The sequence below is a fragment of the Cetorhinus maximus genome, chromosome 20 (assembly GCF_964194155.1).
Source record: "Cetorhinus maximus chromosome 20, sCetMax3.hap1.1, whole genome shotgun sequence".
Classification (NCBI taxonomy): Eukaryota; Metazoa; Chordata; class Chondrichthyes; order Lamniformes; family Cetorhinidae; genus Cetorhinus; species Cetorhinus maximus.
Genome location: NC_135898.1, coordinates 31,478,639 through 31,492,659, shown reverse-complemented (window position 1 = coordinate 31,492,659; position 14,021 = coordinate 31,478,639). Strand labels below are relative to the sequence as shown.

Below are 14,021 nucleotides of genomic sequence, written 5' to 3'. Positions count from 1 at the left end.
AGGAGGAACCCATAGACAGATTGGTTAAGGAATTTGTTTAAAAACACCTTTCAATTAAGCATCCATATCTCTTGTGCAGATGTTTATTCTTTCAGATGAAACACTAAAGTTCTGCTCCCATGACACTGAACAACAGCAGGGAGCTCTCCTGCCAATCCAGCTAATATTTATCTCTCAAATACTGAATGAAAACACACAAAATACCAGGTTCTGGGAATTTGCTGTATGCAAATTAGCTGCTGTCTTTGCCTGCACAATTCTCAATAATGGCTACACTTCGAATGTAGTCTACACTTCAAAGATAGGCTACAGGATGACAGCACCCTCTCCTTCTAAATTCAGTCAAGGATGAGTACTTTGAAGAATGGATACCTGAATGATCCCTTCCAAGGGATTAAAAAAGGCAAATCTGAGCAGGTTCAGAATCCTGAAACAAAACAGTGGTAAGTCCTCTGTTCCGAAAAGTGGCCATGATCTGGATAGCCATTATTTGAAAAATTAAACCAGTTGGATTCTGTCACTGCTAAAGCCACTTCATTCTGTTTGCCTACAAGGCACTGACCCCAGAGCATGCTAATGGATGCAATGTACAAGGGGAGAGAGTATTCAAGAGATAAAGTAGACAGGAAAGGAGGTAGCCTGTTGACACTTGCAGATAAATATTGATTTAATGGAAGATGGAAACTTAAATGATTAACTACTCTGGTTAGGCATCTTTAACATGAAAATGGTAAAGCCAATGAACTTGCTATTGGCCAAATAAATACGACAGACAGTAGTTTGTTATGTGGAGATAAAAAATGTGAAAATGTTGTGGTTGTTTTAATAAGGAACTTTGATTAACCAAAAATAATTGAAAACATTAAGTTGCTCAGTGTTCCAGTTGGTAAACTTCATGATCTAATGAAGATGGAGTGTACACCTTGACTTGGAAATGCAAGTAGCCCAAATAAGGTACAAGAAATGGAAATCATGTCATCTTTGAGAGCTAGCAACCACAGAATGATCAAGTTTAATGTAACTTAGCATTCAGAATTTATGAATTGGGAATCAATAGTACAATTTAAAAAAAAAAGTTTACATCAAGGGAAAGAGGGGAAGGGTTTCAGAAAATGATTATGGGGAACATTGTTCAGTAATACTTCTGTAAGGGCCAAGAATATATTTGAAGACATATTGCTGAGCATGCAGGGTAAATAGTATAAGCAAACAGAAGCATAGATTAAACGAGCACAATTCCGAGTAATAATTTAAACAGAACCTAGGTAAACAAATGAGACACAAAGGAAAAGTTTGTGCTGGTAGGACTAAATGAAATGGTGAGAGTGGATACTGGAGTGGAGCACAAACATAACATAGGCCTGTTGGGCTCAATGTGGACCTGTTTCTGTGCTGTGCACCTCTAATCCTTTCCCATCTGTTGTCATCCTTGGCTCTTTTTTCCCCCAAATTGCTTCTCTTCCTGTTTCAAGTTCTCCTGGCTTGAATAGTGGGGGCACTAGTAGTTTACTTTAAATTGCCAATGCCCATTCCCCAACGATGCCCACTGTTTGAGCGCACTGGACTTTTGCCAAATTTCAGGACTTCTCTGGACATGAAGACTAGGCTTCCGCATTGGATTACACCATAATACTAAGCTGCTGCTTCAATGACCTGTTGTTTAGTTGCTTAAATTCTAAAATAACTTTGATTAAATTACAGCCCCTTCCCCATCACTGCTGTTACTTGCTGAGCCGGCTGGTGAGTGTTTCACGTTTCTGGACCAAAGTACATTTCTAACTTCAGCCATGTCAACTTGAACAAATTGATTGCGAGAGATGCAATTTCTCAGTCAAATTCAGTTTCACCCACAATTAAGAGGGTTCTCTGTCCTTCTGTGCACCTGATCAATCACACCTGAGCAAGTGCCTACACACCAGAGAGCTAACTGCAGAGGAAATTGGAAGTGGAGGAGACTGCCAAAGCACCTTGCCTTACTGTGCCTAGAACCTGAAGTTGCCTTGCTACCTGAAACATGTGGAGTCTGGGGTTGAATTTGATGCAGCTGTTCTGGTTTCTGAAGTTGCTTGCTGCTTGTATCCTGGTATATTTGACTGTGCTTTGTTTTGTAGTTCGCCTCAATAGTAACTTGTAGCGTTGCAGATTTCTGCTTTAATTCTTAACCACAATAACATTTTGTAATAGTGTTGCTAGAAATCAATCCTTGTGCTTAAATTGTGAATTACTGTGATTCAGGCTCCAGGCAAGGCAGGCAGCAAGCAGCTTCAGGCTCCACAGGCTTCAGGCCTAAGGCAAGGCAGGTTGTTAGGTAGCTTCAGGCTCAACAAAGCAACATGCTGCATCAAGCCCCATTTCCTCTGCTGTTGAGTCTCAAAGTCTAAGCACATGCATGAACATGACCAGTTGAGTATACATGCAGACAAGGAATTCAGCAGCTCCATAAACCAAATAGGCTGACAAACATGACTGTCTGCTAAGACAGGATACATGACTGATAAAAAGCTCTTTTATAAAAAATTTCAGATGCAGCAATATAGTTTTTTTTAAAGCACTTTCACCTGTTGAGATTAAATCAGCTGGGAATGAGGTTGCAACTGTCAACCTAGGTTGATCTATGTTTGAAACAAAGAACACTCATGCTTTTTATATCAAATCTCGTGATTTAAAAAAAAGAGTTCGTCTCTTGTTTTATGAGACAGTGAGGTTAGCATGTCTATGACCCCCAATGCTGCCACTGGTTTTTCTGCCCCACAATAGATTCCGTTCATATCTGAGGAAATACTTCCATCAGCGCATTCGCAAATACTGTATCCTGCATACAGTTTCTGGACTTCACTCGCCCGTCACACCTATTTCTGAACCTGGACAAAGTTTGCTGATTCTCCATGCCTGCTCCATCACCTTTATCCAACCATGGGACCGCTGACTTAACTATGAGCTACCTCCTATTGTCTCCTCTTTACTACCAGGATACATTAAAAAAAGAAACTTGCAGTTATATAGCATTTTTCATGACCACTGGTCTCAAAGTGCTCTACAGGTAATGAAGCACTGTTTGAAGTGTAGTCACTGTTGTAAACGTAGGAAGTGTAACAGCCAATATGTGCTCATCAATTCCCACAAAAACAATGTGATAATGGCCAGATAATCTGTTTTCTGTGATGTTGGCCAGGAGGCTGGATATAAATCCCCAACTCTTCTTCAAAATAGCACCATGGAATCTTTTACATCCACCCGACCAGGCAGATGGGGCCTCGATTTAATGTCTCATCCTAAAGACATCCAACAGTGCAGCACTCCCTCAGTACTGCACTGGATGTCTGTGCAGGTTTTTGTACTCAAGCCTGGAGTAGGACTTGAATCCCAAACTTTGAAATTCAGTTAGAGACACTCCCATATAAATTACCCCATAACCCAGCCTATGCAACTTCAGTTTTCTTTGTCTACTTGCGTGCAAATTTTGGCTGCCGCTCCACATCACTTTACCCCTGCAGACCCATCTCTAGCCATCATGTCATCTTTAATTTCTCCACTCTCAGGTATTCTGCCCTCCCAAACCTCTACATCAGCCCTTCAGCACCCCTTGACCTTCCTACTCTCCTGCTGCTGTCCTAGGCTTGACTCCCTGTCGGATAAGCCTACAGCTTCCAACTTTGCTCCACTTGGCATGCTCCACAGGGCACCAATCACTGCCTCCTTATGAGCTGTAACCCCCAACTGCCCTATCCTCTCTTGCTGACCCTTCTGCCCAGCACACCAGCTGGAGATTAATTTTGTCAGTTTCCTTCTCTTCCAACTTTGCCCTGCCAGTGCTGACTTTGTCAGTGGATCAGCTATCACTGTCCCACAGTGCATCTTCCTCCAGAATGTTGTTTCTGACCAAGGTCCTTGCCATTCAGGAGCCCATTGTGGAAGACTGTATTGACATCATGGTCTTGACAAGAAATATGGCTTAGCGGTGATGATACCTTCCCCTAAATGAAGCTTCTTGCCTGGCTATACCTTCTACCACTTGTCCAGTCCAAACTATTGCAGTATAGAGGTATGGCTTTCACCAAAATCACACTTTGGGCTGTCCCACTATTTTGTTGGCACCTTCTCTTTTAAGCAACTCACCTTGTTCCACCAGTCACTTAAAATCCTTATTTTCGACTGCCCAGCCAAGTATCATGAAAATTTTCTCATTGTGATATCCTCACTGCTTTCCTCCCTCAGCCTTGCACCAAATGACTGCTCTACCTCAGTGATTTCACTTCCATTTAGTTCATCATATTCTCTTACCCCAGAGTTCTCTGCCATCCTATTCTCCTGTAATCTCTCCCTCAATATAAAATCCCTAAACAATATTCACAGCTATGCTCTGGGACCTGCCATCTCATGGCCCTGCTACTCCATCGTGTAAATCAGTTAAGGTAATCTTTAACCACTTCCTTGTATTGCTCGCCACCCACATTCCCTTCGCTCTTCCAATTCTATTTCCTCTTGTATCTGCCTCTGGAAAAATAACTAATTAAAACTGCACTTTCAAAATTCCAACTATCTAGACCTTTGACCCTCCATTCACTGCAACATTTCTGCAGCTATAGATCTGCTCAACCACACCCTCACCTCCAATTTTGATTCCCCAATCCCCATTAAAACATTACTACCTCTCACCCTGCTGTTCTGCCGATACCTATTACAGTAACCGCCACTCCTTTAAGGTCAAGGGTCACAAATTTGAATGATTATGGCAGAAAACTAGTTTCATCATTCACCATCATATGTGGCTAGACCACAAGGTAGTATCTGGCCATTCAGATGTCTGCCAAAATTGCTCATTATTGATCTAGCATCAATTGCTGTTTGTGGAAGAGAGTTGCAAACTTTTGCCAGTTTTGTGTGAAGTGTAACATTGCTCGATTCCATGCCTGCCTCAGCTCATCTGCTGTTAAAATCCTATACCATACCTTTGCTACCTCTCAACTTAACTATTCCAACACATTTTTGGCAGCTTCCCTCATTCTACCTTCTAAAATGGAGATTATCTGAAACTAAATTGCACAGAGTTCTGTTCAGCCATCAGCCCTGTGCTTTCTGACCCACACTGACTCTCAGTTAAACAATGCCTTGATTTTAAAAATCTCATCCTTGATTCTAAATCCTTCCATAGCCTTACCCCTCCTTATCTCAGTAACCCATTCCATCCCTAGAATCCTGAGATGTCTTCGCTCCTCCAATCCTGGGCTTGAGCATCCTGATTTTAAATTGTTTCAACACTGGCAGTTGTAGCTTTATCTGTCAAGGCCCTGAGTTCGGAAATTCTGTCCCTAAACCTTCTTTAAAATGCATCTTAAAATCTGTCTCATCTGCCTTAATATAGCCTTCCGTGGCTTAGTGTCAAATTTTGTTTGATAGTGCTCTTGCATCGCATTTTGGAATGTTACTATGCTGCAGGTGTTATATAAATGCAGCTTATTGTTGTTGCACACTAAATAAAAATGCAGATAAATAAATCTTGATGCCAGAAAGATGAAGGGGTTTACTGGATCAATACACGAATATGCCAGAACATGGTATTAGGTTGACCAAAGTGGCAGGGTCTTGGAAAAAAGTAAAGCTGCAAACACAAGGCAAAGCAACAAGAAAACCTTTCAGTGCTAGAACAGTAAGAGGACGCTCAGAAGAAATGAGAGTGCTGAAGGGTCTTAGTAGGTTGAAACTGATGGGCATGAAAACAGTTTCTGCACGTTAAATGCTTATTTGCTCAAAGTATTCACGAGGAAGGCCACAAGCAATATGTCTTCCCTAAATAGTAATAATCCAAGTAGAGTTAATCACTTCAGTATAAAATGAGGTGGAATTTGCAGTCAGAGTAAAAAGATTCAAAGCAAACAAATCCCCCTGGAGGGATGGTATTTAGCTCTGAATATTACAGAGAAAGACTCTGAACTATGAAGTGATGACCGTCATGATTGAGTCAATAAACATTGACAAGAACCCAGTATTTAGAATTAAGTTGGTGCCCATTTTCAAGGAAAGGTATCAAGACAGAACAAAGCACTTAGACCCATTGGAATAATCGATACTGGGTAAGAGAAAGCTTGATTATCTTTATAATACATAGTTAAAATCAATAAATACAAATTAAAAAGGTCAAAGATCAAGGCTGACCAACCCTGACATTTTCTGAGGAAATGACACCCCCAGGTGACTGTGGAAAGCCCTATGATGTGGTAAACCAAGACTCAAAATAAACAGCTGTCAATGTGTCACATGAAATGCAATTATTGCATCTTAAACAGTGATGATTCAGGATAAATCACAGGAATTGAAGCTGAACGTAAATTAATAATATCCACAGTTAATGCCAGATTAGAAGGCACCTAAGGAGCTACAAAATGAGTTAGACATATATTAACTAGGTGAAACAAGAGCAGCTGGAAGGTAAAGAGACAAATGTGACGTACTACACATGGGAAAAAGCTGATAAGACTTGGGCATACAGTGCATACTTAAAAAATTTGCAGATGACACAAAGCTCAGAAATTTAGTGAACAGCAAGGTGGATAACAACAGACTTTAGGAATACAGGCAGACTGGTAAAATGGGCAGGCACATGGTGAAATTTAATTCAGGGAACTGCAAGTGATTTGGAAAGAAACAATGATGAGAGGCAATTATAAACTAAATAGTGTGATTCTGAAGAGGATGCAGGGACAGACAGAACTGGTTATTCACATACATGAATTTTTGGAAATCACTGGGTGATGAACATCCTTGTTCTACAGGCCTTACATTAAGGCCAGTCCAAAGGCAAAAATATCATGCCAGAACTTTCTAAGTCATTGATTAGGCCTCTGCTGGTCTTATTGAAACGTAGAAAATTCTGACAGGGACGGACAGACTGGATGCAGGGATGATGTTTCCTCTGATAAAAGCAGGGGGGGGGAGGGTGGTCTAGAACAAGGGGTCACAGTCTCAGGGTACTGGGTAGACCATTTAGGACTGAGATGAGGAGAAATTTCTTCACTCAGAGGGTGGTGAACCTACAGAATTCTCTACCACAGAAGGCTGTGGAGGCCAAGTCACTGAATATATTTAAGAAAGAAATAGATTTCTGGACTCTAAAGGCATCAAGGGGGTATGGGGAGGGCATGGGAGTACGGCGTTGAGATAGAGGATCAGCCATGATCATACTGAATGGCAGGGTAGGCTCAAAGGGCCGAATGGCCTACTCCTGCTCCTATTTTCTATGTTTCTATTGTGGACAATACTTGGCATCACACTTCAGGAAAGATGTGAAGGCCTTAAAAAAACGAAATGTGCAGGCATTTCCCCAAGTAACAGAATCAGAATCACAGAGCAGAAGAGACCCTTCGGCCCATCAAGTCTGCACTGACACGTGAGAAACACCTGGCCTACTTACCTAATCCCATTTACCAGCACTTGGCCCATAGCCTTCAATGTTATGACGTGCCAAGTGCTCATCCAGGTACTTTTTAAAGGATGTGAGGCAACCCGCCTCCACCACCCTCCCAGGCAGCGCATTCCAGACCATCACTACCCTCTGGGTAAAAAAGTTTTTCCTCACATTCCCCCTAAAGCTCCTGCCCCTCACCTTGAACTTATGCCCCCTTGTGATTGACCCTTCAACTAAGGGGAAGGGCTGCTCCCTATCCACCCTGTCCATGCCCCTCAATTTTGTACACCTCGATCAGGTTGCCCCTCAGTCTTCTTTGCTCCAAGAAAAACAACCCAAGTCTATCCAACCTCTCTTCATAACTTAAATGTTTCATCCCAGGCAACATCCTGGTGAATCTCCTCTGCGCCCCCTCCAGTGCAATTCACATCCTTCCTATAATGTGGTGACCAGAACTACACACAGTACTCTAGCTGTGGCCTCACCAAGGTTCTATACAACTCCAACATGACCTCCCTACTTCTGTAATCTATGCCTCAATTGATAAAGGCAAGTGTCCCATATGCCTTTTTCATCACCCCACTAACATGCCCCTCTGCCTTCAGAGATCTATGGACACACACGCCAAGGTCCCTTTGTTTCTCAACTTCCTAGTGCCATGCCGTTCATTGAATACTTCCTTGTCAAATTACTCCTTCCAAAGCGTATCACCTCACACTTTTCAGGGTTAAATTCCATCTGCCACTTATATTCCCATTTGATCATCCCGTCTATGTTTTCCTGCAGCCCAAGACACTCCACCTCACTGTTAACCACCCGGCCAATCTTTGCATCATCCACAAACTTACTAATCCTACCCCCCACATAGTCATCTGTGTCGTTTATATAAATGACAAATAATAGGGGACTGAGCACAGATCCCTGTGGTACGTCATATACGTAACATAGCAAACCTGTCAGTAAGTAAAACACTATTCCTTCAACAATAAACTACAGGTTTTTATCCAAGCAAAACTGGAGTTTTCCTTAATTCCACATGTAAATCAGTGTAAATTCTGGGAAAAACAAGGCTAAAAACTAAAAATAGAAGAAATGAACTGACTTAAAATCACAAGAAGGTATAACATTAGAAATATAAAAGCAAAATACTGTGGATGCTGGAAATCTGAAATAAAAACAAAATGCTGGAAAAACTCAGCAGGTCTGGCAGCATCTGTGGAGAGAGAAACAGAGTTAATGTTTCGAGTCCATATGATTCTTCTTATATATTGGAAATACTTGGGTTATAACAATACTTTAGTGCTGTTCATTACCAGTTCTAGTCATCATAAATGTGACCCTATTAATTTCACATTAAATTTGGGTGTAGACTGATAAGTTAACACCTTCATTTGTGAAATGAATCATACATTCAAACTGCATATCATAACTATCTGCACAATATCAATGTGCCACTCCAGTACTTTCATTTTTGCAAAAAAGTTAACACTTCTAACTCACAGCACACAAATTCAAAGAGCATTGGACAAAGTCCTCCCACTCATACAACTCAACCTGCATTGGCTTGACAAGAAGTTGGGAAATGGCTGCTGTGTGACCAGAGCAACCCATTACTTACTTAGTTGCCTCTGAAGGAATCCTTCCAGGATAACTTATCCACTTCTGGATGATTGCATCATTTAATGTGAGTATGTGTTTTGATGGATTGGGTAATCTGAAGTCATCTGGTTGTATGGAGTTCTTGAAAGGAAAAGCAAAATATTCTGTAGAAAAAAGTAACATTTGGACAAGGTACTGCCGAAATAGTTCCGTAAAAATTTGATATAGCTGTTGTTTATAAAACTCTGTAGCTCCAACCAATGGAATTAGTATTTGAGCAAACAGTACTTTTAGCACTGATGAAGGCCTTCTTACTAGTGCTAAATTTAACTCAGATGATTTTATGTATTCTTATTTTCCTACTTTCTTCCTATCCTATATTCCATGTACAACTGTGCAGTACTTTTTTCAACGTGATTAATTATGTTACAAAGCATTCTGCATTCCAATTATTCAGAATAAGTTTTTATTTCCCCCTCAACAGCTTTGTGTTCTAATGTTATCCAGATGATGTTCTCGCAACTTGGAATTACTTACCAATGAAAATAAATGTGTTTACCATTTCCTTTTTATCAAATTTCCACCTATCCCCCCTCCTCATTTTGCTCTTGCATTTTTTTTTCCAGGATTATTCAATTCTTCCAATATTGATAAACTCAAAGCTGCACTGTTCAAGATGCAATTCCAGTTTTATTGGAATAATGGGGAAACATTAGGTAAACCCAATGTCACTGAGATAAGTATGCAAGTATCCCACTTGAAGGAACAAGTGGCTCAATCAACTAAAAATGCATGCAGGGTGATTGTATAGCAGTTTTATTCTTGTAAGATAACATCCTACAGTGCCACTGACCGCAGAAAGCTTCCAGCAAATCAGTTATCAACATGCAATCTTATGCTGTGGTAACCTGGCTACAAACTAGGGTTAAAAAGTGCCAAGTAGTCAAAGCACCATTCTCAGATGCTCAGACGTATCCTGGACCTGTGGATCAGTTTTTGTCAGGCTCAGGAGTACATCTATAAATCATTATTTTGTTCTCTTTTGCTTGGCATTTATACCTTGTTTGCTATAAATACCACTTATTTGCCACTTTTCCTAGCTTTTGTAGCCTGTATTAATATATTCTGCCTGGTAATCTACCATTCCTCTCAGATTGGCATTAGAAAACATTTATATGTCATTTAATTGGCTGCATCATTGCACATGAGGAGTAAAGAACAAGAACAACCTTCAGATGAAGCAAGCTAAAAGTGGAGGGAAGACAGTGGGAAAATTGAAACTGGTTGCGTGTATATAGGCACATTCAATCCTCATTTAAGTTAGATATTCTTTTTAAATATTTTGATTTTATAAGTGTCATATTTCATCTGTGCCTGCCCCCCACCCAACACTCATGCCTGTGGTTTCACTCCATATACTTCTACACACACTTGACACAGATGTGTATTCCCAGCCCATTGTTTTCTGTAGATTACAGAGTGCAAGGACAGCTACTGCTGAAAAATTGGGGAAACTGATGTGGCATATTAGTCACAGTTGCCATTCCCTACACCCCATTATGCAAAAAAATATCATATTCAGCTTCCCTTCAGACAATAAAGATAGGAAAACTACTTTGATCACAGAATCTCATCACAAAAAGCATCCAATATAAAATGCTAGCTTTACCTGCAGATTGTAATAATGTGCAAAGCTTTGATCACCTCCAGAGAAAATCCTTTTAACACAATAATTGTTTTTGGCATCTACAATATTGAAAACAGTTATCAGAATGCATCATTTGTTATAAAATCTAGTTTAAGTTGCATGTATCTACCTCTAAAAGTACTATATTCAGGGGCACAGCAATCACAGAACAAGTTTTATCATTGAAAACCTTTACGATCTTCTGCTCAAACTTTGAAGTAGTACAAATGACTACACGGCTTTAGGTTACATATGTCTGAACAGGGCCATATATTCCCACAGTAACAGGCACAACTAAATTTAAAACTATTGCTGGGTGAACAAGATGAACTCATTCCACAAGTGGAAATATTAATATAAATTGCTCAAGTAGTTTGAAAGCTTAAAACATTTCTACATTCACATCTAGCTTTGAGTTGGTCTACTGCAGCTATTGAGAAAATGAACATAAACTGAAAGTCAATAATATTGGAATCACAGGTATTACAAGAAATTTGGGTATAATTATAACTCAGAACCCAGACTACATTGAGATGAACCGAGATGGGCGATTCAAAAATAAGTCAGGAAGATTTACAGAAATTCACATGGGAGAATTTATAAGAAGCTTTTATACAATTGTACATATACTGACACCTACTGATAATTGGTGAATACTGTCCATTATGAGGAACCCATGCTCCTTTCACTGTGCAGGGACTTTTTCTGTTATTTGTAGACCCAGTTCCTAGTTGACCATTTCCTCCAAGGCCAAATGAATACACTTTTCCAGATGATGTAACAAAAGCTAACGTGTGCTGCCTTTTTCAAAAAAGACAATATTGAAGTCAATTCATTTTCATTTAAACCATAATATGTAAAACTACAGATCCTTATCTTAGCCATTGATTTACAAGAACTTTTGCTACGCAGAACTCAAGGATTTTTACCAGTGATCTGAACATGAATTTTACCAATACTCTTTAAAAATAAACACAAATAAAATGTTCATTTCAAAAGCACATTGCACCACAATGTTCCTAAAGCAATGTTAAATTCCACAGTTTGAGGGTGGGGATGGTACTTTTCATCTTCATTGTCTGGGCTGTAATCTGGTTGAGCAGGTTGCCCACACATTGTGCAACTTGGCCAATTTTGTGCAACTTGGCCAATTTTCCTCCCACAATGGACATCATGTGGGTTAAACCATGGACAGGTCATCCCTCGACTAGATTACTGCCCAGGCAATGAGGGTGAAGGGTATCCTCAAGGCAGCTAATTGTGCAAATTGAACTAAGTGCAAATCAAGAATTGAATATCCAAGTAAAACAAAATGGGGAAGTACTCAGAAAACTTGATTACAGCAGGTGACTCCAGTTTAACAGCCTGCGCGAGCTCAAAGGTCCAAGCATGCTATATTTTATGATTTGATCATAACTGTGAGCGGCAAGATATACATGACTGCAGGCACAAAATAAGGCAAGGAAAAAAATTTTGGTTTTTTTTTTTGAGACATTTGGGAAATTTCAGCACAAAACAAACTGCAGGCTCGTCCAGCAAAATTCCATCAGTTATCCTGTTGAAAATTACAAACCAGTGGTGTTGCTTAAGAACCTTTTCAACTGCTGATTTTGTGACCAGGCAGGAAAAAAATCTGACCCAGAAAGAGTTGAAGAAACAAAGACAAAAATAGTTAAACATTACTGTGTAGAATGATGCGATATAAGCATCTGCAATTACTATAAAACATATAATGCTCCACCATGTAAACTCAATTTTAAAAAGTTAAACAACATGCTAGCAAAATCAAATTAAAGTTCTATACATTTGGCCTTCTTAACAAAACAGGATACCAACCTTCCACAAGCAATCTGTGTGATTACATATCCCATTAATTCAAAGACTTTTCTTGGATTTATTTCATGGTTTGTGCTGTTATGCCCCAATTGGCCATAGCCTCCAGCACCAAACGTAAATACTCCACCCTCCTGGTGAAAAAAACATTTGAATTACAACTATATTTAGGCAGTGGCAATCAGCCACAAGAAATAAGAACAGGCTAAACAGCCCCTAGAATCTGCTCCGCTATTGAGTAGATCATGGCTGATGATTGACCTCAAGTCCAATTTCATGCCCTATCCTCGATTCCCTCAAGTCTCCAAAAATCTAGTGATCTCAGCCTTGAATATATTTAACAACTGAGCATCCACATCCTTCTGGCATACAGAATTCTAAAGGCTCTCAACTCTGAAGGAAGAGTGTCAGTGAACTGGAATGTAGGGACAGGAATAGATCATTTAGTCCCTTGTGCCTGTTTTGCCATTCAATGAGGTCATGGTTGATCTGTAGGGAAGGCATAGTGGTATCACTGGACTGGTACTCCAGAGGCCCAGGGTAAAGCTCTGGGGACTGGGTTTCGAATCCCACCATGGCAGATGGTGAAATTCAATAAAAATTTGGAATTAAAAAGTCTGATGATGACCATGAAGCCACTGCCGATTGTAAAAAATAATATAGAAAATAAACATCTAGAATTCAAGTCATGCTACAGCTATACAAAGTCCTGATTAGGCCACACCTGGAGTACTGTGTTTGGTTCTTTACACTAAAGAGGAAGGAGGGAGTGCAGCATAGATTTACCAAAATGAAACCTGGACTCCAAGAGCTAACTATGAGAAGGGAATGGCCTTTAGGGAAAGAAATCTGCTGTCCTTACCTGGTCTGGCCTACATGTGACTCCAGACCCACAGCAATGTGGTTGGCTCTTAAATGCCCTCTGAACAAAGGCAAGTAGGGATGGGCAATAAATGCTGGCCTAGCGAGTGACGCCCACATCCCATGAATGAATAAATTTTTAAAAAACTCCAAATACCCACATTTTACCCATATCTCTCACTTGGTTAACCAAAACTGTGAATCTCCCAAAATCAATTGCCATTTGCAGAAATGTGTTCCAAGGGCTGAATTTTTCCCACATTGGGAGGGCTCGGGCGGTTGCGGAGTTGCCCGCGATTGGCTCCACACCACCGTTTTACGTGAGCGGGCTGATTAAGGCCCGCCCAGCGTAATACACAAGTGGTAGTGCTCAGCGCTAAGTGTGCGGGTTAGGTGGAGGAGGGAGAGTTGAGTCCAGCGATCTCCGAGACGTGGAGCTGCCTCAGGGAGGTTGAAGCGCTTTTCAAAAAAATAAATGAATGTAGTAAAAATTTAATGAAACGTCCCCTCATGTGACTGTGTCATTGTGCGCCATTTTACACGCCTGCATGCCAATTGTAAAATCCTGGCCCAAATTTCTATCAACCTCTGCATTTAGAAGTTTTTCCTAACTTCACTCTTAAAAGGCCTGTTTCTAAT

The 14,021-nt window shown here is 40.4% G+C and overlaps 1 protein-coding gene across 2 annotated transcripts in view; it reads right to left on the bottom strand.

Moving 5' to 3' along the window:
* The window catches only part of herc4 (HECT and RLD domain containing E3 ubiquitin protein ligase 4), a 140,456-nt gene that overhangs the window by 75,288 nt on the left and 51,147 nt on the right, over positions 1-14,021 (bottom strand). For both annotated transcript variants that reach the window (XM_078565854.1, XM_078565853.1), the window contains exons 7-10: positions 12,525-12,655; positions 11,329-11,489; positions 10,671-10,747; positions 9,021-9,142 (exon numbers count right to left, since the gene is read on the bottom strand). In XM_078565854.1, coding sequence (XP_078421980.1) covers positions 9,021-9,142; positions 10,671-10,747; positions 11,329-11,489; positions 12,525-12,655 — 491 coding nt within the window. The remainder of the gene's footprint in view (positions 1-9,020; positions 9,143-10,670; positions 10,748-11,328; positions 11,490-12,524; positions 12,656-14,021) is intronic.